General features: G+C 41.6%; 1 protein-coding gene across 3 annotated transcripts; it reads right to left on the bottom strand.

Moving 5' to 3' along the window:
- Nucleotides 1–11,247: 11,247 nt before the first annotated feature.
- Nucleotides 11,248–23,333, bottom strand: LOC147895262 (uncharacterized). Of its 3 annotated transcripts, XM_087383337.1 has the most exons (10): nt 22,554–23,333; nt 22,295–22,416; nt 22,075–22,196; nt 21,373–21,566; nt 14,532–15,091; nt 14,406–14,492; nt 14,083–14,223; nt 13,387–13,989; nt 12,405–13,178; nt 11,248–12,057 (listed from the first exon to the last, which is right to left on the bottom strand). In XM_087383337.1, exons 1-10 carry the CDS (start codon nt 23,146–23,148, stop codon nt 11,866–11,868), a joined length of 3,390 nt encoding a protein of 1,129 aa, XP_087239463.1. In that variant the 5' UTR covers nt 23,149–23,333; the 3' UTR covers nt 11,248–11,865. The 3 variants fall into 3 exon arrangements, with proteins under 3 accessions (XP_087239463.1, XP_087239461.1, XP_087239462.1); XM_087383335.1 differs by having other exon boundaries at nt 14,406–15,091; XM_087383336.1 differs by having other exon boundaries at nt 14,406–15,088.
- Nucleotides 23,334–26,024: the final 2,691 nt, after the last annotated feature.

Here is a 26,024-nt window from a genome sequence, read left to right as displayed (position 1 = left end):
TAGGCACCATGACCTAGGGCCAAGTTTCTTAGATGTATGCTTATTTATTATTTAAAATTTTTTGTTGTGAATATACATATGCATCATTGTCTATGATGTTCTCTTTCTTTTTTAATGTATTTATTGGTCCTTTGTATAATGTAAGTTGAAATTGGTTTGGGATGCTTTATGTAGTGTAGTATTATGATTTCAAACATGAAAGAAGGGCTTGGTTCAAGAAGTGGTGTCTGGTTCCTATGCTCACAAGGTAGGGGGCTAAGAGGCACCATGACCTAGGACCAAGTTTCTTAGATCTAGTTGACAAGCTAAAGAAATGTATGCTTATTTATTTTTTAAAAGTTTGTTGTGAATATGCATATGCATCAGTGTCTATGATGTGCTCTTTCTTTTTTAATGTATTTATTGGTGCTTTGTAGAGAGTAAGTTGAAATTGGTTTGGCATGCTTTATATAGTGTAGTATTATGATTTTAAACATGAAAGAAGGGCTTGGTTCAGGAAGTGGTGTTTGGTTCCTGCGCTCACAAGGCAGGGGGCTAAGAGGCACCACGACCTAGGACCAAGTTTCTTAGATCTAGTTGACAAGCTAAAGAAATGTATGCTTATTTATTTTTTAAAAGTTTGTTGTGAATATGTATATGCATCATTGTCTGTGATGTGCTCTTTCTTTTTTAATGTATTTATTGGTGCTTTGTATAGAGTAAGTTGAAATTGGTTTGGCATGCTTTATATAGAGTAGTATTATGATTTCAAACATGAAAGAAGGGCTTGGTTCAGGAAGTGGTGTCTGGTTCCTGTGCTCACAAGGTAGGTGGCTAAGAGGCACCATGACCTAGGACCAAGTTCCTTACATCTAGCTGACAACTTCAAGAAATATATGCTTATTTATTTTTTAAAAGTTTATGTTGTGAATATGCATATGCATCATTGTTTGTGATGAGCTCTTTCTTTTTTAATGTATTTATTGGTGCTTTGTATAGAGTAAGTTGAAATTGGTTTGGCATGCTTTATGTAGTGTAGTATTATGATTTCAAACATTAAAGAAAGGCTTGGTTCAGGAAGTGGTGTCTGGTTCCTGCCCTCACAAGGCAGGGGGCTAAGAGGTACCACGACCTAGGACCAAGTTCCTTAGATGTAGCTGACAAGTTGAAGAAATATATGCTTATTTATTTTTTAAAAGTTTATGTTATGAATATGCATATGCATTATTGTTTAGTATGCATGATGTGATGTGACCCTTCTTTTTTTAATAAGTTGATACCAGTTTCATGTATCTTGGGCTATGATAAATTTGTTCAATTTCTTAAATTTAAAACTATTTTTGAATGCTCTTTTGTTTTGATCTTGCATATGGTTTAGGGGTGGAAGGATCTAAGCATAATGCTATTGATTTCGAGTTATCTAAAGCACAACGAAAGTATGTCAATCAGGTCCTTCGAGATGAGCTTCTTGCATAGATAAATAACATGAGTACAAAGGAGACGCGGGATGCATGAAAGTGGGCCATTTGTAAAATGTGCACATGGGCAAGGAAAAAGGAGGCACAGTTACAATTGAAGATTGATACGATTGAGAAGCATTGTGGGAAGGTTTACAAGACTATAAAAGGTACAAGTAATGAAAAGAAAGTGATTAAAGAATGGGACAAGGAAAATAACCACCACTTAAAAAATGAGATTGAGTACAATAAGTTCTTGCTTGCACAAGAGTCTAGCAGAAATAAAAGTGAAGGATCATTGAAAAAGTATTGGGAATGTATCAATGATCAGGTTGATAGAGAAAAGATAGTGTAATTCTCAACTATCATGCAAATATTGAAGCAAGGCCACCCATTAATAGACTTCTCGGGTTACCAATCATATCTTCAATTTTTGGATGTTCCTAATTTGGCAAGTATGCATTGGTCAAGGAGTAGTGCAATAGATATGGCTAACCGCATGAACCAAGTCATAATTGATGATTTGAAGGAGACTTTAAAACTTGCAGACTTTTTTTCTATGTCATTGGATGCGTACACAGCTGTGGATACTACATCGTGGTTGGGAATGCATTTGTACATGGTAGAAAACAATAAGAGAAAACCATATTTTTTACATGTACACAAACTTGATTTAGAATCCAATGCTAATAACTTAGTGCAAGTTTTGATCCAAGCTTTAAAAGAGTATGGAGGCATGACAGAGTCTGAGATGGTCAAGAGACTTGTTTGTTTTGCATGTGATGGTGCTTCAGTCTTGCAAGGTTGTCAAAATGGTGTCTCTATACAAATAGAAACAAAATATGCTCCTTACTGTGTTGGGATACATTGTATGGCTCATCGCACAAATCTAGCTTACAAAGTTGTGTCCACATTTCCATTAGTACAACGAATCGAGACTTTGGTTAAAAAAAGCTACTCTTACTTTTGCAAGAGTCCAAAAAGAAACAATCAATTTAGAGTTATTGCAGAAGTAGTGGGTACAAAAGGGAGGAAGATTTTGAAGAATGTGGATACTAGATGGATATCTTTGGTTCAACCAATGAAAAGATTATGGAATGAAAACAAGACTTTGGTCTATTTAATGCATATGGAGGCAGAAGAAGAGATTGAAAAGACATATATTTTGTATCATAAACTAGCCAACATAGATTTGATATTGGGATTGTGTGGAATTATTCCACTTTTAGACAAAATGAATATGTTGAGTAAAATGTCTCAATCGAAGGATATTTATATCAATGAATATGTCAAGGCAATAAAACTCACTAATTTGAGTATAACAACAACATACGATAAGAAGTCAAGCTCCAGTTTTCAAGACGAGAAATTGTTTAAAGATTGGAAAAGTTTAATAGACCTAGATGGGGATTCCTCTCTTTTAACATGTGCTTTTAACATGTGACTAGGAAGGATATGTTTGCCTTGGTGCAAACAATTAGGTTTTTAGGATGACGAGAGAAAACAAGCGACACAAAAGACTACAATACATTAAAAAAGAGGCTCTTTTAAAGAAAGTACAAACAATGAAAAATGCCCTTAGTAAAGTTGCAAGTGCAGTGGTAGATGAGATCAAAAATAGGTTTCCATGAAATGACCTAATGGAAGCATTTACCATCATATTTTCACATTTTTGGGTCAATGGATCTTATGAAAGTATCAAAGCAGGTTTAAAGAATCCTTTGGGATGCTCTTAAAAAACACTTTGGATGGGACATTGACATGGACAATATAAAGTACAATAGTTTGTTGGATTTTGGAAAGCTTCCCTTTTTAGAGAAGTCATGCACTAGCAAAGTAATTTAATGGAAAATATTCAAATGCAAGGTTCGATGGTTCGGCTTTGGACCGAGCTCTCTCACAGTACATTCCTACAAGATAACATTTCTGAGTACTTCGAGCTTGCAAATTTATGTCAAACCTTTATTATTGGCCCAATTGAGGATGAAAGGTGTTTTAGTACTCTCGGTTACTTAAAGAATAAGCTTCGTAATAAACTGGATGATAACTTAGATCTTAGCTTGAGATTATACTCTTGATCTTATGATGCTAGTAGCTTTCCGTATGATAGAGCATTAGCACTCTGGAAGTCAAGCTGTAAAAGAAAAGGCTATATTTAGCTTTTTTGGACTATTTAAACTAGACTTTGAGAATTTTCTTCCCCCATTGGATTTGAAGGATATTCATTATCCTTAAACAATTTTATGTTTTGCATACTCTACAACATCCTAAATGCTAGCTATTTCATGTATTTTGAAATTATGTAAAACGGCATTAGCACTCTGGAAGTCAAGCTGTAAAAGAAAAGGCTATATTTAGCTTTTTTAGACTATTTAAACTAGACTTTGAGAATTTTCTTCCCCCATTGGATTTGAAGGATATTCATTATCCTTAAACAATTTTATGTTTTGCATACTCTACAACATCCTAAATGCTAGCTATTTCATGTATTTTGAAATTATGTAAAACGGCAAAGATAGAGTTTTTTCAATATAACTAGTTTTTAGTATATTTGTGAAAATTGAAAGTTTTTTAAATGCTCTAAAATATTTAGCCAAGTTTTGAAACAAAAATTATAACAAAAGATGTAATTTGCCAATCCTTTGAAACTTTTAAAAATAATTTATGAAAAATTTCGCCAGTATATTATAATAAAATATTTCTATACCTTCAATAAAAACATCCATGAATACTACCTACCCAATCAGCATCAATGTATCCATGTAATTGTATTTGAACCCCAGTCTCATAAAATAGTCCATAGTGCAATGTGGACTTCACATACCTCAGTATGCATCTAGCCGCATTTAAATGCGGTTTCCTTGGAGCCTGCATAAACTGACTTACCAAACCAACAGCATAGCTCAAATTTGGCCTGGTAATAGTCATATAAATCAAACTTCCTACTATGTGTCTGTACATAGTAGGCTCTTCCAGAAGCTCACTTGCATCTGCACTCAGCTTCACATTCTGCTCCAAACAAACTGAAATAGGCTTACAGCCTTTCTTCCAATATTTGGACAGGATGTCCAATCCATACTGCCTCTGCAAGAGCCATATCCCACTTGTGGATCTAATCACCTCAATGCCCAAGAAGTAACGCAGCTCTCCCAAATCCTTCATCTCAAACTTCTGCTTCAATAGCATTTTCACATGAAGGATATCCTCATCACTATCACCTGTGATAATCAAATCATCAACATAAATGACAAGCAGCATAATACCTTTCTCTATTTTTCTCACATAAAGTGAGAAATCTGCCTTGGAAATCTAAAAGCCAATAGTGACAAGATACTGTCCTATCTTATCAAACCATGCTGGGTGCTTGCTTCAAGCCATACAAGGCTTTCTTCAACCTGCAAACAAACTCAAGATGAATAGCATGAACATAACCTGGTGGCTGCTCCATATAGACCTCTTCTTGCAAATCACCATGCAAGAAGGCATTCTTTACATCCATCTGATGTAAAGACCATCCCTTTGATGCAGCCATAGCAATAACTACTCTTACGGTTGCCATCCTTGCAACCGGACTGAATGTTTCTTCATAATCAATGCCATATGTCTGTGCATACCCCTTGACAACTAATCTTGCCTTGTATCTGTTCATAGAACCATCTGCATTGTGCTTTACCTTATAAACCCACTTACAACCAATTGCATTCTTGTCTTTAGGCAAAGGCACCAATTCCCATGTAGCATTTGCTTCCAAGGCATCCATTTCTTTATCCATGGCTTTCTTCCATTTTTCTTTTCCCATGGCTTGCTCAAAAGAAGTGGGTTCTGGTTCATGTATCACTTTGACCATATAGGCATAGTGAATGGCTGTAAATCCATCATATTTCAGCCTATCCATAGGATACCTGGCTCTAGTAGACCTACGCAAATTAGGCTCACTACCAGGTGCTCTCAAAACATCCCTTGTCTTCCTTATTCTAGGTGTAACAACAGAAGGAATACCCAACTCATCATCAAGGTTCTGTTCTGAGCCACTGGATTCACCATCCACATAAGAGTGACCTGCATTCACATCAACCATGGGCTGATCTACTTTCTCTTTTCCTTTTCGTGATACTTGCATACCACTATCTGCATTGCTTTGAGGAGATCCTCCTGATCTCAATATGCCTGACATGAACATAGGCAATGCAACCAAAAACTTTCAAATGAGAAATATCTAGTTTCCTACCAGTATACCTCTCCTCTGGCGTCATGCCATGTATTGCTGCAGTGGGAGTCTTGTTGATTATGTAGACTGTTGTAGCAACTGCTTTAGCCTAATAATAATCTAGCAGATCTTTTTAGTTAAGCATGGCACGAGATACCTCTCCAAGATGCCTGTTTTTCCTTTTTGCAAGTCCATTTTGCTATGGGGTATGACTGCATGAATATTGCTGGTTTATGCCATGCTCCTGCAGGAAACTTGCAAACTCATTTAAGAGGTACTCTCCCACTCCTTCTAACCTTAGGCATTTTATTTGCAGGCCTATTTCTTTTTCAACCATAGCTTTAAAAGCTTTGAAATGCCCAAACACTTCACTTTTCTTTTTCATAAAATACACCCAAACTTTTCTGCTGTAATCATCAAAAGTGACAAAATAATGGTAGCCTCCAATAGATGCAGCTTTAGTAGTCCACACATCAGAGTGGATTAATTCCAATGGCCTCTTACTCTCTTGAACATGTCCAGGAAATGGTTTCCTTGCCTGTTTTCCAAATTGACAGGCTTCACATACCTTATGGATTTCTGCAACCTTGACCTTAGGCAATCCTACAACAATATTTTGGGCCTGCATTAATTTAATTCGCTGTACATTAACATGACCAATGCATTTATGCCAGATATCAATATTTGCAACTACACCGGTCCCATGTGCAAACATTGCTGCACTCAATTCAAGCATGTCCGCATCCAACGTAAACATCGTGCCTTCTTCTTCCCTTTTGCTATCAAGTGACCTTTATTTCTCATATCCTCAACAAAGCATCCATGAGGATTAAATCTGACCTGCAAGCCCTGCTCAACCATTTGACCAACAGTTACTAGGTTCTTGGTGATATTCGGGACATGAAATACATCAAATAGGTATTTCTTTTTTCCATCCTACATAGACAAAGGAATTTTACCAATCTGCACAATAGGATGTGTAGTATCATCACCAGTCTCCACAAATCTTGGTCTTTCCATTTTCCTTGCATCCTGCATCCATTTTGCATGACCTGTCATGTGGTTTGACGCACCCGAGTCAACATACCACACATCATTGCTTTCTTCTACACTTGTTACAGAATTGGTCATGTGCTGCACCATAAACAGATGCTCATTTCTATCATCACCCTGTCTACTAGAGGATGCATAATTTCCTTGCTGCAATTTTTCAGTCATGATGTCATTCTTCTTTTTATAGCAGTCTTTAACCATATGACCCAGAAAGCAACACTGATCCTCTTACTAGGACACCACGAACTTGGTTTGCTTTCTTGAGCTCCTTACCATGAACCAAGCTCTGATACCATGCAAAGAGAGTGGGAGAGAAGGAAGGAGTCTCACTTGTAGCTTTCTCACATACACAATGGGGAATATACACAAAGGTGGAGGCTGAAAATAGTTTTCCTCTTCTTAGTTGTGAAAGCCAAAAGAACTACAAAAGAATAGGTGAACCCTATATGTGGGTCTCAAACCAAACTCAGCTAACTAAGGTGGCATACTAACTGAGCCACTAACTAGAGTACATAAAGATAGCTGTCATCTAGCTATTATTCATGGGCAGTGTATCAACCGCATCTGCAGCTAACAAGTCGATGACGTAAATGCACAAGTCACCGTGGCATATCACGAGTGGAGCTCGATATCTCAATAGTTTCCCTTCAATGTAACTCTTGAATGGGGAGACCTTCCTCTTCTTGGTTTAAGGATGATCCTAAACTCTTTTGCCTTAGAAGTATTCAAGAAAGGATTACAAATATCTGGGAGGTTTGCTTCATTGATCAAAGACCAGCTGAGGTCTCCTGACTAGATGCAGTAAAAAGAACCCAAAAATTTTTAATGCACGCGAGGTGAGAGAGGGCCAAAATCAAAGCACGTACAATGGACAAAATCAGAGAGACCATCAGTGATTTAGAGAGGATTACCAGGTTAGGAGATTTAAGAGCACAAGATGAACTGATCATAGCTAGACAATTTCTAAGACTCCATGAGCAACTCAAGCTCAATGAGTCAAAAGCGCATTTAAGAGAGTGGTGGGCAGGTAAAATTGACAGACCAACCAAGGAAACTTTCAAAGTGATCAGAAGAAAGAGAGCTCAGGAAGAAGTTTCTCTTTTGAAAAAGGGTGACGACTTAATAGCAGTAGATTCAGCAGAGTAACATTCAGTTCATCCTCCAATACTTTCAAAAACTATTATCTGATGCTATTTCGACAATGAGACAAGCTAGGCAATTATGCAAAGAGGCCAGAAGAAAGAATGCCAGGAATTTTAAAAGTATAGAGAAAGTATATACCTTGAAAAACCCCACTCTAAATGAGCTCAAGCAAGCAAAAGATGTAATGGCAGAGGGTAAAACTCCAAGTGAAGACGGCTTGCCTGTGGAATTCTATGAAGCCTTATGGGAAACTATAGGACCTCGGCTACTGCAGGTTTGGAATGAAAGCCTTGCTTCTTCCTCCTTACCTACCCACATAAATGGGGTAGTTATCAAACTTATCCCCAAGGATGGTCCCAGGGAAGAACTTAAAAACTGGAGACCTCTGACTATGTTTAACTATAGTTACAAGATCTTTGCGAGGACCCTCTCCCTTCAAATTCAAAACAGAATGGACTCTTGGATCCTCAAGGAGCAAAAGGGGTTTATTAAAGGTAGACACCTTCTAAAAGCAATCTTCAATATTTGGGAAGGGTGTGATATGCAAAGAACTCAAAGCAGGACATTTGTTTTCTTAAAGCTGATTTTGAAAAGGCATATGACCACTTGGATTGGGATTTTCTTATATAGACCCTCCAGGACATGAGCCTTCCCCTGACCTTTGTTTCTTTTGTGAGACTGCTCCTTACTAATGCTTCAGCCAAAGTGTGTGTTAATGGAGAGATGAGTCACTCCCTCCTCAAAAGATACATCAGATAAGGCTGCCGTATAGTGCCCCTCCTTTTTCTAATTGCTGTTGATTCATTGGGATGGCTTATTTAAAATGAAATTGAAAATGGTACCATTAAAGGCATTGTTCTCCCTTTAGGTAAACAACTTATCTGCCAGCAGTTTGCAGATGACACTAACTTCACTCTTAAGAACTCAAGACAGGACATTCAAAATGTGTTGAAGTGCCTTGATGTTTTCTGTGAAGCCACGGGATCCGTGCAAGAGGTGTTAAGGGACCTTGGATGTTCGAAGATTCCCCATGACTCTGTTTTTTGCTTGCTTGGGATCCCCATGGGTTTTCAAATCTCAATGAAACAAAGATGGGATTGGCTCCTTTGCAAACTCAATAAGAAGCTCGATAGATGGAGAGGCTTCCAAGCCAATTTAACTAAAAGAAGATTAGTTCTTAACCATTGCCTCTATCCTATAGCGATCTTCTACTCATCCTGATGGGCACCATCAAGGGCTAGTCTGGAGAGTTTCATTAAGCTGTGTAGATCCGTTGTTTGGGGGGTCCCAACTAGACTATCTAAAGTAAGGTGGTCTTTCTGCATTAAACCCAAAGGGGAAGGAGGTTTGGGGATAGTTGACATTGAGCAAATAGCTCATAAGCTTGCTACCTCCTAGATTGTCAAGGCTATTTTTAACCCTTTGGAAGACTGGTCCTTGCTTTTGCTCAAAAATACTATTCATATTCGGCCTCTCAAAGCCCCTAAGAGGAAAAACTTTCCTCTTCTCTTGGCTCTCTGCTCCCCAGAACCCTGCACACAAAAGGGAGCACCTTATAGAGGTCTCTTTGGTTTGCTTTTGAGCAAATCAAGAGTTTCATGTTGTCTTTTCAGACAAGGGTACCTTTATGGTGCTTGATTCCATTTGGGTCTCGGTGATCTTCAAGGACAAGTCGATGAATGATGAAGATTTAGTGAGAGCAAGCATGTTATTTAAAAAGGGCCTTCAATGATGGGAACAATCATGGGACCGAGGAGACCTCAAATGGAAGTGCAGGAAGGAATTACAGAGAGTTTTTAATCACTAATAATCAATAGACTTTAGTCATTTGAATCGAATTGCTCTCTGACAAGGTGAAACCCAATGGAAGGGTGGCTCTCAGCTTGTGTACAAGAAATAATTTAGTTGGGTAGGAAGCTCCTACTTTTTTACCATACCAACACCATCTTCCACTATTGACAAAGTTTACACGGAACTCAACAAAAGGTGGAGGTTTGGAGATACTGCTACCACTTGGAAGAACAGATTGGAGTCTATTTGGGACAAAAACACACTAGAGAAAGTCTCAACCCTACTATGGATGATACTCCACATGGCCATTTGGACAAATATTAGAAGTTTAAGAATTGGAAAGGATGATGGTTGCTCCAAACGATGCCTAAGGATGCATGAGGATGTATTTCATCTCTTTGTGGCTTGTCCTCATGCAAGGAAAGTCTAAAAACTTGTTCATATGGTTACGAGGAAACCGCTAAATTGGAAGGCTATTCTGTTAAGGGAATCCTCCAAGGTTAAGAAGGACAATGGCATCCAATAAGGGCCCATGTTGTCTAGCCCATATGGATAGCTAGAAACGGTTTTCAATTTAATAACAAGATTATCTCAACTGACATTCTGTTTGCTGATTGGTGGGACACGAACAAAGGCGCCACCACAAAGCCATAGAGCTCTATAATGAAGCACACACTCAGTTGAACATGCAAATTAAGCTACACACACTCAGTTGCACTGAAGACTCTCACACCATTGTGATAAGGTCGCCTGTTGAAGCTGATCGACATGTCTCAACCAAGGAAATTCCTCTCCACAGTGCAACATCCTCAAGTCCCTCTACTCGTGATGCGGTTACCCCTCCCTCTACCCATGCTATTGGCTCCCCTCCCTCCACCCGTGATGTTGGTTCCCCTCCGTCTACCCATACTATTGGTTCCCTACCTGTCGCTTAACCATTCTTCATAGCCCCCTTGCCAAGGAGTACTATGAAGTTCTCAACTTGTTCATATGGTTACGGGGGAACCGTTAAAACAAAGGAGTACTATGGAGTTCTCAACACTGCCATCTTTTCAACTTGACAACTATCTTTCTCAAATGTGAACCAACCATGGTAAATTTGAATAAGCAGATATAGAATTTTTCAAAATATCAAATTTGCCCACCATGATCTTGAAAAAGAAAAGAACCATATGAAGGATGAACATGATGGTGTATGCAACCCAAAAATTGATCCTCAAGAGGGTAAAGTATTTGGAACAAAAGACCTCTGAAGATTCTCCAAATGTGATCTACAGGGCCTTTGAGTAATCACCCTTCAACTACATCATATATGTCCCAAATAGCATTCCCACAAAGTTATTTCCAAAATTAACGTCTCTTCGGAAAAAAAAAAAAACATTCCCACAAAGTTAAAGAGGACTTTATTTTTCCCCTTGAAAATGACTTCTATTAAGTATGAAAAATATGTTGTGCATGAGGAACAGAAAACTCAAAATGAGCTGAAAAGAAACCAAGGTTGAGGTTGAAAGTATGAAAAATATGTTGTGCATGAGGAAACCCAGGAATAGAAAACTCAAAATGAGCTGAAAAGAAACCAAGGTTGAGGTACCTCAAACCTGCTAGAAATAGGGGGAACCCCTCCATTCCCTAATAAGGAATATAATTTGACATGCGTGCAACACAAATTTAGCTCACAGAATTAGTTTAACGTGCTGCAGAAATTGTCTCGCAAATGTGAAAGTACAGCAGAACTCCCAGAATTGAGACGTCCTGTGACATAATGAAGGCATTTTACCGGGAGAAGGATTATCCTCGGGAAAAGAATTAAACCCTGATCTGAAGCGAGCTCTAAAGCCATGCTTATCAGGCGTATATGTTACAATTAGAAGACCTGACTGAGTTGGGCGGCATTCCTTGGTTGGCCTCTTGTGTTGTGATGGAATAATTACGCCCTCAATACGAGCCCCAGCAGTATGGAATTGCCCGAACGTACGTTTTGCAAAGCTCAGGATGTAGGATGCGGTAGCCATATGAGAGAGAGAGAGAGAGAGAGAGAGAGAGCGCACAGCAAAGAAGGTAGTTAGGGGGGACGTGGAAAATGAATGAATGCAACGGTCAGGAAGGCTCGCGCTCAGGTTTTGAGAGGGGGGTTATCGTACATAGCTAGACGGGTCGAATGGATTGAGAACCCACAAGCTACAGGGGGCTGTATGTTCCATGAAGAGGAGCTCCCCTAAAAAGAGACCTCTGAAACTATTTTGGGAGGCGACCCTTGTCTTGCCATTCTTTTATCGCTGATCGGAGTGTGTGATTGGGAATCAGGTTCTTGTGATTAAGCCTCAGGTTAGTCATGGGAGAGGAGTTGTGCCCCTCCAGCCAAGCCTTGATCACCTGGTGCTCGTACGTGAAACCATCAGCTGCAATGTAAGGTTCCTCCATAATTTCCTGCCACCCAAACAAGACGTCCCCAGTCAGTTTTTTCCTGTTCGTGGCATTGCCCAGACCTTTAGAATCAAATCTCATTACCACCCTAAAATTCGCACGCAGATATAAGCTCATCATCCCAGCTTAAGGTCTTTTTCCCATCCAGGTTTGAGGAATAATCGAAAGTTATTTTTGTAGGCATGTCCCAGTTTGGCCATTCGATCTTTCATGTACAAAGTATATCACACAGCTTGGATTTTGAAAAAGGCACTCTCGCGGTTTTCAATTGAATATCTTGGAACCTATATCATCTTCTCAAGCTATCTAATGTGCTTCGAATATGGAGGGATGCATATATACAAACAAACCTGGGATATGGGGCAGATGAAGAAGCTTGGGATGATGGGCTCCTTGCTAGGGAAAGATGACCCCGTCAAATAAGGCTCGCTTGTAGCTGCAACATCTGCAAGCACACGGATACTTTCCAGAGCAGCAAGCACTTGGGTCTCCAGGTCAGGACGATGCTTCCTCTTGGGTTCTGCACACTGCAAGCTCAAACAAGCGAGTTCCATGGCTTCTGTCAGAGGCCATACACCTGCAGACTTGTCAAGAACTTCACTAAGCCGGTTATTGTCAACTGCATCTTCGACCAAGTTGGTTACTCCAACAGCTGGCTTGCCGGTCAAGAGCTGGAGCATTACAATGCCAAGGGCATACACGTCAGAATGACGGCTTACCACACCCGTGCGTTGGTAATCTGGGTCAATATATGCAAATGTACCCACAGGCACTGTCTCTTTGTACATTGTCACATTGAATGTCATGTTGTTGGGGACCAATCTAGCAAGCCCCACATCACTAATTTTGCTGACAAAGTTGTGATCAAGCAAGATATTCCCAGGCTTGAGGTCACGGTGAACAATCGGCTCAGGGCGGGAGTGAAGAAACAGTAGTGCAGTCGCAACTTCAGAACAAATTCTGAACCGAACGTACCAGGGGAGGGGCGGAGTGTTATCTTTGCAGGTCAGGCGGTCCTCAAGACTGCCATTTGCCATATACTCATAAACTATGCAAGCCCTCTGAGGGCAGGCACCAAGGAGCATCACCATATGTGGATGATGGATCTGGCTCAGAACCTCTACCTGCAATAAGTCAACACGCACCCGGTCAGATCAAATGCATTTGCACTAACAGTCCCACCCACCCACAAGCAAGCAAGCACCTGCATGAATTGACTCTTGTTTGCTTTGGTCCTCCCACCCCTCCCCCCCCCCCATTTTGCCTCTCTCTCTCTCTCTCTCTCCCAACCAACATTGTTTTGAATTTCTCTTCTGAAGTTCATATCATCACCTCACGCTGGAACTCTTCCCGTCCCTGCAACCCATCACGTTTCAGAACTTTAATGGCAACCGTGGTATGATGTAATTTTCCTTTGTATACAGCTCCGAATCCACCTTCTCCCAGCTTTAGCTCTTCCTGAAAGTTGTTTGTGGCGGCTTGCAATGCTTCAAAGCTATACTCTGAGTATCTTTGAGTCTTTCGCAAAGCTGCAAGCGCCTCTTGTTTCGCAACAGCCTCCTGCAGAACCTTCTCCTCTGCTTCCTTTCTCAACCGGACCTCTACTTCCAGTGCTTTCTTTAGTTCTTCAAGGTTTGCTACCGTTTCCTCATATCTCTTTGAATCTGCTGCTACTTGCTGCTTAGCGAACTCCGCATCCTTCTTATAGGTTTCTACCATTTTCCTTGACTCTTCAAGAGCAGCCAATGTTTCTCGGTGATTCCTTGCCTCTGCTTCGGCTCTCTGCCTGCAAATCTCTTTATCCTTCAAGGCAGCCTTGACCTTTTCTTTAGCTTCCTCAAGTGCAGTAAGTGCTTCCTCACATCTTCTAGCTTCTTTCAATGCTTGTTGCCTTGCAATATGTGCATCTCTTAAGGCGTCATCTCGCTGACGTAGCTGCAAAAGCAAAACCCGACGTGTTACAGTTGGCACATAAGAGACTTCAACATCGAACAGAGACACACAAAATATATTCACAAAGATTTGCACCATTTTCATGGCACTATTGACAATTTCTTCAGTCTGCTTGAAGTGGTTTGCTTGTATCTCTGCTTCTGTCTCCACACCAGCAGATAACGTAGCCTCCTCAAGCTGGTATTTCAGCACCTCAACATTGTCTCCTAATACATCCTGCACTCATAATACAATTAAACCATAAGGGATATAAACAATAGACAATAATTTCGGCTTGTCTCAGAAAGTAAGGCACTCGCAGGGATAAACTTCCAGTTATAACAATCTATTGCGTTACCCACTTCTCTGTTTTATTTTGAATTCTGAGCATTGTGCTCTTTGAGGTTCAGACCTGTTACCTCATACTTGGTGACTGCTGAAGTTGACTCCGTTGATACAGTTCTCAATGCTGATGAAGTTTGCAAGAGCACTTCGGGACTTGGAGAGGAAAAGTCTGAACCTCTCCTCTCCAAATCCGTTGGAGAAACTGTATCAGTATCAGTATAATATATAACTTCTGGATTCTCACTGTTTTGGTTTGAAGCCTTGGATATGATATCATTTCCATCAACAGATACATCAGCACTAAAGCTACCAGATCCAGAGAAAAATCCATGCACCTGACCATTGCTGTCAAAAACTGTTTCTTTTGTGTACGGGATTGGACTGTCTCTAGAAACTGGACTGTCAAAACTTTCATTTGGGTGTACACGCTCGTCGATACTCCTGAAAGCTTCTGGCTGATGCAGCACTGTTAGGGGAGTAGATTCAAAATTTCTTCCTCCAGAAGGACCTGAAAAAGAAATCTGAAATAGTGGTGTTGGAGGAGCAGACTGAAACATTGTTCCTCTAGACGGGCCTGAATATCCAATACTTTGTGCAGAGAACCATCCAGCAGGGGTATGCGAGAAGTCTGCAGAAGCACTATGAAACAATCTAGTTTGTGCGGTGATATTCACATCATCATGGGTCACTTGCTGACTTGGAAGAGTCGTGTTCGAACTTTGATCTGCTGTTTGAGAGCACTGCAGCGGCGTCCAGTCTTCTGAGCATCCAGTGGATTGTAATAAGTTTTTCAATCTAGATTGACAATTCACTATTGTAATGCCACAAAAGTTAGATACAAAGCTGAATAATAAACCCATCAGTAGCCACCACTCATATCGCATATTCATGGGATGTAGATCTTCGACAGCTACAGTAAAGATTTGGATGAAACTGAACTGAACATGAAATAGAGTTTAATTTTTCAAAACTTTGCATCCTCTGCACAGCCACTTTCCAACACTTGTCCATGATCTTAAAGACAAAGATAGGAGAAGGCCCTTATTGCGTCAAGCAAAGCAAAGGCAAACAAGGGAAAAACTTGGACAAGATAAGCCCAAGATTAATGGTGACTCTTCAAAAGAGGCAGAGAACTCTTCAGAGAGTAGGAGCAAGAGAAACAAAGAAAAAGCTTCTACTTTGACAAGCCCGGACCAACCCCAAAAGAAGGAACCAACAGCCAATTTGGTGAAAGGGGAAATGCTTTTGGTGGGTCCTAGTGCACCGATTCAGATTCCTGTGTGAAGGACAGCATTTGTCGCTCCAATTCAGGGACTGAGGACGAGGTAGAATGACTGAGACTGCTGCATGGCTCCAGAATCATAGGAGGATGGCACTCAGGAAGTGTGCCATGCTTGCTTCAATAGCAAGCAACAACATGAGCATATTCCTCGAGGGTATGTATTCTCAATATTCCTTTATGAGTTCAGTAAGACGTTTTGGAATATTTGGTCGGCCTAGAGTTCTCAACAGGACGGCCAGAAGGGATAGCTGCGAAGCAAAGGCTCTACGTGATGACTTTCTTGTAGGATAAGGAGCTAACAAGGTCGGTTGTCAAAGAAGCCTTCCCAAAGAGTCCCAGTTGCACGACGCTGGAAATTTACAAAGAAGACTCTGTCAAAAACTTTGTATCGGAGAAGGAAGAGCACAAAGAGAGTATGGTTGTGACCTTGGAAGACTCGGAATATGAACATTAATCCGGAAAAAGTGAGATTTCCATGAAGAGATCCGTCAGATGGTTGCTACCCCTTGAAGGGCACATCGTGGGTGAGTTGCCTGGTACGAAATCAAGTGGTTTCTAGATGATATGGACCACACCGTCAGAGAACAGATGCTAGAGTTTGATCTACGGGTGTTTTGGACTAAGACGCTTTCGACATGTTCCTCAATGCTCTTCCCTCAGTGCTCTTCCTAAGGAGCAGGTGGAGTGCATTTTCCAAGTGGGCTACGGCTCACAACAGCTCGTTGAGAGGAGTTGTCAGAGAATAAGGGTCAACTCCCCATTTGTAAGCTCCCAAATGAGGAGAGCATGGGGGAAATACATATGTAGCATGATATGGGGGATCATGGAGAGAGAGAGAGAGAAAAGAAAGAAAGATATATTAACGTCTGCGGAAGGCCTCATGGGCCTATGGGACAAAGTACACGAAGAGAAAGAACTCATACAAGCCTCAATGAGCTGAAGCAAGGCACAATAGAAAAAGGATCAAAGGCATTAGCAAGGTATAGGTAAATGTTAGGTTGCCACGTGCACAATGGCGAGGCGTCGGACACGAGGGGTCCCACACCCTCGACCCATAGCCGTGCCAATCCCCCTCTCTCTCCTAAAAAGCTGGCAGGATATGAGAGAGAGGGGCTTTCCACCATAAGGAACACCAGTGTGTCCAATCCAATACCAAGGTTTTTCACCCATTATCATATTTCATCAACCAAGCCACAAGGGGGTACTAAGGGGGTTAGGCCCATATTTCAACACCCCCATGGGCCAAGCACCTTGAAAGTTTGGCCAAACCAAAGGCCAGCCCATCGAGCGGCATGACAACCGCACGCAGGTACGCCCAAATCAAAGCCGTCCTCAAAGTTTGCATCAATGCCAATAAAAGACAGCCAGCTGCCGGTGTACACAGCCGCTGCCGCCGCAATGCTACAATCCGCCAAGACAGCCAGCCGCTACCGAGCATCTGCCACGGATCACCACACCTTGAGACAAATCAAGAGACAGCCGCCACGCATCAGCCACGTGAAATGCAGTCTAGTGTCCAAACCAGTGTTAGGTTGGCACATGTCCAAATGGGAGGCACCAGGTATGAGGGCTCCCACACCCTCGCCCCATAGCCGTGCCAAGCCCGCTCTCTCTCCCAAAAAGCCGGCGGGATGAGAGAGAGAGGGGGGGGGGGGTCGGGTCCACCTTCCTTATATCCAAGGACCATCAGAGTACCCCTTTGCTTATGGGGCAACTCAAATCCACCAAACGACATGTGAAGGAGCGACAAGGGCACCTTTTTCACCCATTTGCATATTTCATCAACCAAACCACAAGGGGGTACCAAGGGGGTTAGGCCCATATTTCAACCGCAAAGATACAGGCATATGCAGCAGCCCTCAGCCATTGTAAAGAGCTGAGTAGATCACAGATAAAAAAGGGTACTGAGTTTGAGGCTCCTCCCATCGCTACTAAAGTCCTAATTGAGAGGTATGTGTGATCTGCAAATTTGGGCAACAGTTCATGGCCTGAGTTCCAACCTAGTGGGCAACACCCTGCTGTCCATGTAGTGTGGTGTGGTTTGTGAGAGCACCTTTTGTAATACATTTTGGGTCCTTGCTTTGGACATTCATATTCAGTAATTGGTTGCCATATCTTGCTTTCTATTCTAGGTCTGAGAGTGGTGCATATTTATATGTATGTGTGCACATCTCAAGTAGGATCTAGAGTTCTCATGTGTGATCTGGTGGATGATTAAATTTTCTTCTGCATGTTCTTAACATTGGTACCACAAGCTAGGACTTGAGCAAGAAGTACATGCCCAAATATTTCCCTGCATAGGTACCACACAAGGTTCTTGCCAAATTTTGGTCCTGACTCTGAACTAGACATCACCCTTGGGTTCTCCTAGATGAGGAGAGATGACACTTGTCATTGTTGACTGGCAAGTGTGTTGAACGTATAGGGTCAATGCCAGCCCTGTAAGCCCCCAAATGAGGAGAGAGAAGGGCATTGACACCTGCAGTATGTTCAGGGTAGATGCATTAGTAGGGGGATGGACTGAGGCTGCCATGTAGACAGAAGATGGCTGCCACATTGGCAGCAGAGAGAGATCCTTCTTGATAATATTTTTGGGGCTGACAGTAAGACCAGTATGTGGGCTGGTTGTGGAGCTGTGTCTATAGCACAGCCTTGTGTTTATTGGGCTGGGGCAGGGCAGCAACACAAGGCTGTGTAGTTGCACAAGAGATCCAATGGGCAGGGCCCACACATAAAGGCCTGTAGGCAGCAGCTTAGCCGGCACAAAAATAGCACCTGCTTGGCAGGGCCTTATATAGGGTGGAGGGAACAGTTTGGGTCGGCAGATCCACAAACCTGGTCTATTGGAGGTTGAAGACTGGATCGGCCAGTCTAGGGGCTTACCTATCCCTATAAAAGGGCCCCCTTGGGGGGCATCATTCAATTCAGTGTGGAGCGAACCTCTGCCTATATTGGGGCAGATCTATTTGCATACATTGAGCAGTAAGGAGAGCACAAGACGGCCGGGAGCAGCAAACAGAGCTTAACCAGAAGCAGCTACTGAAGCCTGTTAGGAGAGGTACGCAGAAGATTGTATGAGATCTGCATCATATGAAGTTCAAGATGGTGTCTTACCTCAGCAGAGCTTGCGGCAGGTGTACGTACACCATTGGATCTTGTTTTGTATGGATTTCTACAGCTTTATGAGACAATTATTGTTGTATTCTCTCTCTCTAAGTTGTCTCTATATTTTCTTCTAAGTGCAAAGCCTGAAGCAAGATACATGAGTGTTGTACTTTGGCCAAAATCTTCCGCATTTAGATGTCTTGGACTGCAAGGACATTCATCTAGACGTTGTAATAGGTTTGCTATATTCCAGACAAGTCTAGGTGTATTTTACAACATGGTATCACGGGAAGATGACTAAAGGTGAAGGAGGACCAAAGCATGAAGAGGAAAGATAGTAGCTTAGCACAAACTCTAAGTTCGTGTCTATTTCATGAACCCTTCAGGGGGGGGCGGGGGGGGCTTCCCTTGTTCCAAGTTTCATAAGTTGAAGATCCTCTGAGGTAATTGGCCAAAAATCTTCAGCTTGATGTGATTGGATGGAATGATGTGGACATCGAGCAACCGATTGAAATGCAACGGTTCATGGAGGTAGCAACACATGGTGGTGCATGGCTGCAACCAAGTTGCAGAACATGAGATGTACTCATTTACGGATGGCTACAATGGCTATAATCAAATCTGTCGTATGGATGAGCAATCATCTTTGAGTGGTTTCGATCAATGTCTCTTGGTGATTATAACGTGGACCTGAGGTGGTTTGTGGAGTATATATCTATGTTACATTCTACACTGCTCCTTCTCTTTGTCCAAACCAAGAGCATGTGTGCTTACAGCTGCTATGAGAGTCGCCTACACATACCTCTCTTGTTAGTAGAAGAGCGGCTGCTCATAGGTCCATAGTAGAGTAGACATCTAAGTTGTAAACTTGCAACAAACTCAATCGAGGTGAGTAAGAAGTCTTGTGTTGTCAATAAAGGAGTCATCTTGGACATTTATTGTGTCTGTTCTTCATTTTGAGAACCGTTTGATTAGAAGGGAGAAAGTTGTGGGCATTTCTGCCTTTCTCTATTATATCTCATTGCTATTTCATGAGATACAAATGTGGGTCCTCTATGTCTGTGACTTCATGCAATATTTTGTGCTGCTTAAGAAACTTTCACGCTCTAAATTCTAACAATTGGTATCAGAGAGATTCGGTTCAGTCTATGAAAATTTAAAGCAATCGTGAGGACCTGCGATTGCTTTGCATGAGAATTGTGTGAGGGTCCAAGTAATTATCGTCAGGTCGTGAGAGTCTGTGAGAATCAGAAAGTATTGATCCTGGAGATTGGAGTATATGCAAATCGTTCTTCAAGCTTTGGCGACATGGTATAAACCATCTCACCTCCAATATGGGAATTGCTCTTATTCCAAGGTGATGTTGAGAGCTCAGCTGTGGACTTGACTGAAAAAAGGGTGCCCAGTATTTAATGCGTTTTCATGTTGCCTCATTGAGTAATACAAGTGTGTTGCCTAACCATATTGTTACTTTGCGTTCTTTGAGCAATACTTATGTGCTGATTTGAGAAAAGGTGCCTAGACATAACAGCTGCTCTGGGAATCCTGATGGTCAGGCACAGATATAGTGCGCTGGATGTGTGTAGTTCTGTGAGCCCAAAGGGCACAGATAGAGAGGGTTGGATGCATGTAGTTATGTGATATGCTTTTGTAAGCGCAAAGGAGGTGTGTGCTTTAGGCATACTGGATCTCAAGTTATTTACCTTGTAAGTAGTTAGCATTGGTCTGAAAATAGTGGAGTACCTGGAGAGGTTTATATTTAAGGACCAGACTCCTCTCCCAGTTTCCCTTCAATATTCATTACTAAAGCTTAAATCACTAATGGAAAGCGAAGATTGCAAATTTGAATGGACTGCGGTCCCTACGTGCAGGAAAGATGCATTTCTTGCCAAATCCCTGTAGTGAGAAAATGTCTTTCAAGTCAACGGTCTACCTTGAGAGGCTGCATCATTCACACTCACCTAGGACTGGGCCATGACCCATCTACGATTCAGTGTGCCTCTGTGAGGTGGTATACTAACCCAGGTGATAATGCAAGTTAGATGCCAAATATACAGGAGGGCCTACTATTAAGTAAGCGCTAATGCCTCTGTAAGAGGTACAGAGACAGCTCCATAGCTTTGAAGGAGGGTTGATCATGACACGTGCTGAAACACTTCTTGGGTTGGCTGCACACAAACTGGATATATAGTTTTTCCAATGTGTAATGTATGGCTGCAGAAAATATAATTATTCAATTTTGTAGGGCTTGTTTGAGAGATGGCCACGCAGTGCTGGGCTGCAGCCAAGCATTAGATGGATCATTGCATAGTCTGGTGAGATGAACGAAATACTTCTTCCTATGTACAGCTGGCCTGTCTGATTTCAGGCTGTGTTCCGACTTTCTTTGGCGAAGATACCTACTTGTTTGTTATCAATGGCTGAATGCCACAGGAAACCTGGCAGGGATTTTGAGCCCAAAGCTGTTTCCAACCTTACGTATTTCTAGTTGATGCACTTGTGTCAAGCTGGTTGTATTTTTGCCAACCAAGAACAAACTGTCCCATAGTTTGATATGAATTTTGGTGCTTCCACCCAAAATAATAAAAATGGACTTTCTCTAAAATTTGTTAACCGACTTTTAAGCAATCAAAAACACACTTCAAAATGGATACCTTCATGTATTTCACCACTTGAACCACTACTATCACTTATAGCTGACACAGAGGTACGTGAACTGGAACATGGGGTAAGCGACTTCGTGCCATCCTTCACAGAGACCAGCTTTCCTTTGTATACAACCATCACTGTGCAGAAATCAGGAGCATGCTTTGCCACATATGATGATATCCCTGGTCCTTTGAAAGCCCTGGAAAGCAATTTACAAAATATTCAATTTGTTGTCATATGCTAAAATTCAGTAAAGATATGTGAGCCATTGAAAAATCTCATAACATTAAATGATGATCCTACGAAATGTATACGTCCGTATTCTGAAAGCCCTGGAAAGCCAGAAGGTTGACTTTTTGTGTATCCAACTTAACAAACTTTCAAAAGCATCCTTGATATGCCAAAAATCGTTGGTAGTTGTCCTCCCAGAATTGCATCACTGTCCACTTTCTTAAATGTTTAGCTTAGGACTTGGAAGTCAGTTTATGCACCAAAACAAAGAAAATTTAAAATTAAGACAGAAAAAACACTCAGGCGCCAAGTCTACCATAAAGATTTACAAGGATCGTAAATTTTGCTTTCCACGTAACTATCATCCTAATGCCACTGGATGGTACTAGTCTCAAGAAAATTTGGCTAAAGCTACAAAGAGTCAATACCCGTATCGGCTCTGAAGAAATATAATATTATGAAAATTGAAAACATACTTTTTTAGTCGACTATGAGTTGAAGTCCCAACAACAAGCTTTCCAATACTAAGATTTGATATCTGGTCCACCAATTCTTTCTGTACCACATCATCTTCTGAGTAACAAACTTCTGGCTTGACCTAAGCATGAAAATTTTGCAAACAGTCAGTGTCACGGTAAGCAGCAACAACGCTTTCCCATAGTCAGATACAAATAGCCGCGTATTTTGTATACATGCCTGCCTTTTGTTGCACATTTGACGGTACTGATTGAGGAGCTTCTCAGTTTCCATGAAGCGCTGCGTTTTGAATTGGTTTACAATATCCTCGCTTATTTTTTCCACCGGGAGGCTGTTTCCCACTGTATTTGGACGAACGGAAACATTCCTCAAAACGTTAACTGTCTATTCGTTCTCTTGCCTAACCACAGACTTCGAATCGGATGAACCGACTTGCTTCTACAGCTCATTTTACAGATGATAGTTTGGGGCGACTTACTTGGTGTCGGTATGAAGCGCAGAGGAGCTTGTACGTGCAAGAGGTAGACGACCCCTCCGGGTGATACCAAATTGGTCAGCGCCCATTTCAAAGCATAAAAGCCGCTCTGGTTTTGACCCACTGCTACGGCTACTTTGGGTTGTCCAGACGCTTCAGTACGTTGATCCACTTCCTCCACTATTTCAGCCATACCCTTTACCTCTCTTGGAGGCAATATTTCCCTCCTGTTGAAGCTTTTCGTCGATGTTTGTGGTAGTGAATCAGAAGAATCACGGTCCTGCGTTTTGCTACAAACTCCAATTATCTCACGTTCAATTTTTCCCTTTTGGGTCTTTGTACTGTCGAGGCTCCCGAGCTCTCTCGCCACAGGCCGCTCAAAGGAAGGGGTCCTCACCACGTCGTCCACCTCCCCCAACGGCTTTAAGCGCTTCTGGTCTCGAGGCTTGTCAGCGCCGTCCCTTCCCTGACTGATGAGATCTGCAGGTCGGACGGAGGTCGGGCTGTCTCGTGCGTCAAGAACGCAGTGTCCTTCAACGTGACCGGGGGCAACGGGGAGAGAAGTGAGCTTTCCAAACTGCGCTAGGAAGCCCACCATTATCTACGTCGATTCCAAAGGCGAAAAAGAGCAGATCAAACATCGAGGACGGAGAGATTAAAGAGAAGGGGCGATGGATTTACAAGAGAATGGAAGCTATTTTGACGAGTTTGAATCGAAGGAGTGCAGGAGGAGTGAAGATCGAAGGAAGAAGAACAGAAATTTCGTAAATCCTTAAACGAAGCTTCTTCGAAGATTGGAATCTTTGGGTATCTTCTTCGAATCTATGATCCCCCCACGATGTTTCCCATAGATCTTCGTTGACTCCCTCTATACAGCCTTTTTTTTTGAGGCAACCATAGACCTTCTTGGAGGCCAACATAGAGGCACACATAGGCTGGTTTTAGACAACTACTAAGGGGCTTAGCACATGGGAACAAATAGGATGGGAATGGGAAAAGGTGGTCCCAAGAAGTGGTCCCATGCATATTTCTATCCTATTCCCATCCCACCATGTGCTAACAAAAAAAGAACTAGGGATGTGTTTAGGAGGAAGAGGACACATGGCATCATTGCATGTGTTTGGGATCAAGTGGGGATAAGGATACATGTCATCCTTGAGTGTTTTTAAATCCTTAAAAAAGGGGAACCCATTTTGGCTGCCGGGTCTAGAGGCCATGGCCCAAGATGGGAGAAAAAGTGGCTAGATCACTTGGTGTAGGATAGGAGTAATGATGACCAAAAGATTCCCATCCTAAACCCATGCTAGCCCCATCCATGTGCTAAGGCCCTAAGTATGTATTTCGTCTCCCCACTTGTGCTTTTCACACCTCCGCATTGTGTTGCGGAGGGAGTGCTTTCGTAGACCTCTCTCGTGAATTTCCACATGTAATTTTAAAAACACTTAGCTGAGCTGTGTTTGTGCAAATCATGCTAGTTTGCTTTCGTTTTTCGCATCCAAAAGCGCTTGCTTTACCACTATTCTAGGAGGCAGTGCCAACGTGCACGCATGCACTCTTGTTTATCTTTCAGTTGACTGACCGAAAGAAAATTTTGATAAAACCCCTATCACTTGATGCATTAGTGATTTGCCATAGCAAGCGGCCTCTTACGCAACTGCCTGGACGAAGACGAAAACGAGGAACCTTTAGAGGCCAATATAGGTTGGTTTCATGCCCGTCCAGACTTGTGAAGAAAGTGCACATGTGCACTGCCTCCTAGTATAGTGGTAAAGCAAGCGCTTTTGGATGCAAAGCAAACAAACTTTTAAGATTGTTCAACCGTAAGATCTCCATAAATGGCAAAATGGAAACACATGATTAACTTTTTTTAAATTACATGAGAAAATTCACACTAGTCTAGGACCCGCCATAGTCCCTATGAAAGAACAAGATACTTCCCATCCATTCTCATGGTTAGCTTGACTATCTACAAAGATCAATAAGAGATGCACATTCCAAATCGTGGGGACTACTCGTAAGCTTCAATCGGTAGCCACATCTTTGTGCAGGCAATTGATCCTCAAGGAGGTTTCTTTTTACTGCCTCTTAGTCCCCCATCCTAGCATCATCTAGCCACATTCTTCAACCACATCTAGACATTTTCCCATATAAAACATGACAAAAGTGATGCTCGATGTCTGCTCATTGGCCACCCACGAATACATGATTTGGTCGTTTTTCATTGCTTTTACCTCCTCTGCCCAAGGATTGGCTCCAGATTTGATCATTGTCGATTTTCCCATTTTTGCTAGGCAAAAAAGACGCTTCGCTCATCACTCCAGTTCCCACATTTTAGATCATTAGAAAATTTCATTTGTTGGTGACTAATATTGGTAAAAATATAATAGTGCGGTTTGGTCATATGTATATATCCTAGGGTGCCCATCAAATTGTAGGTTTACTTGAGACAATGACAAAAGGCCCTTAAGTCTACAATCACCACAAGGCAAAACATTCGTGGCTACTCACCACCCACTATTTTGCCTCTACATGTCTTCTCCATACTCCATTAACAACATTTGTGGCTACTCACCACCCACTATTTTGCCTCTACATGTCTTCTCCCTACTCCATTGACAACTATAGTGCAGGCCTTATGTATTCACATACACCCTCCCTATGATAGGGTTACTGGGCACTACCCATATGTTCATGTCATGTATTATTAGACAAAAGTTCACAATGTTAATGTCATGCATTATTAGACAAAAGTTCACAATGTCTTGCCCTTTTACTACCCTTTTTTAGGGTGGTCGTGTTCCTTGTGTCCCCTTTTCCATGCAAATTGTGGGCTTGATAATAGAAAAGTATGCCGGGCCTTTTGTTTCACAAAACAAAACTAGTCCTCGAATATCACACAACATAGAATATAATGGTTTAAATTTTCTCTATGCCAATTGCGTGCATTACAAAACAAAATACACTAGTCATGGAATCTTACAAACAAGCATAACTAATATAACACTAAAACCAAAACCAAAAGTGCTAATCACTTTTCCAATTCTTAAAACCCCTACACCATTGACAATTATTCTAATTAACATAACTCTTAAACAAAATTGAAAATCATTGATGCATTAAACCATTGACGAAACCCTTACTAAGCCTGTATTTATAGAGACCAACTTACTCGCGATAGTACACATGACGCTTTATACCTTGTAGCTTGGTCTACTCACATAGTTGCACAATGGGATGAGCCTTATCATTTGCTAAGTACTCCTTACCTTCATACATAGCTACCTATGGAGCTTGCCTTGAGTATCTCAAACAAACATTGCAGGCCCTCCATCATGCTTTCCAAGCACATGACTTTTTCTTCCACTCCCTTTTTGTATACTTTACACTTTTAATAAGTTATCCCAAAGCTTAAATTTAATTCTTTCGTAGCTTAATATTGTCAAGTTTTTCCTCGAGGATCATCCTATTATGAAA

The sequence above is a fragment of the Dipteris shenzhenensis genome, chromosome 13, assembly GCF_047967505.1.
Source record: "Dipteris shenzhenensis isolate YYH24624 ecotype China chromosome 13, Dip_SZ_1.0, whole genome shotgun sequence".
In the NCBI taxonomy this organism is placed as follows: Eukaryota; Viridiplantae; Streptophyta; class Polypodiopsida; order Gleicheniales; family Dipteridaceae; genus Dipteris; species Dipteris shenzhenensis.
Note: the sequence above shows the minus strand (reverse complement) of the source record. Positions and strands in the feature narration are given on the sequence as shown.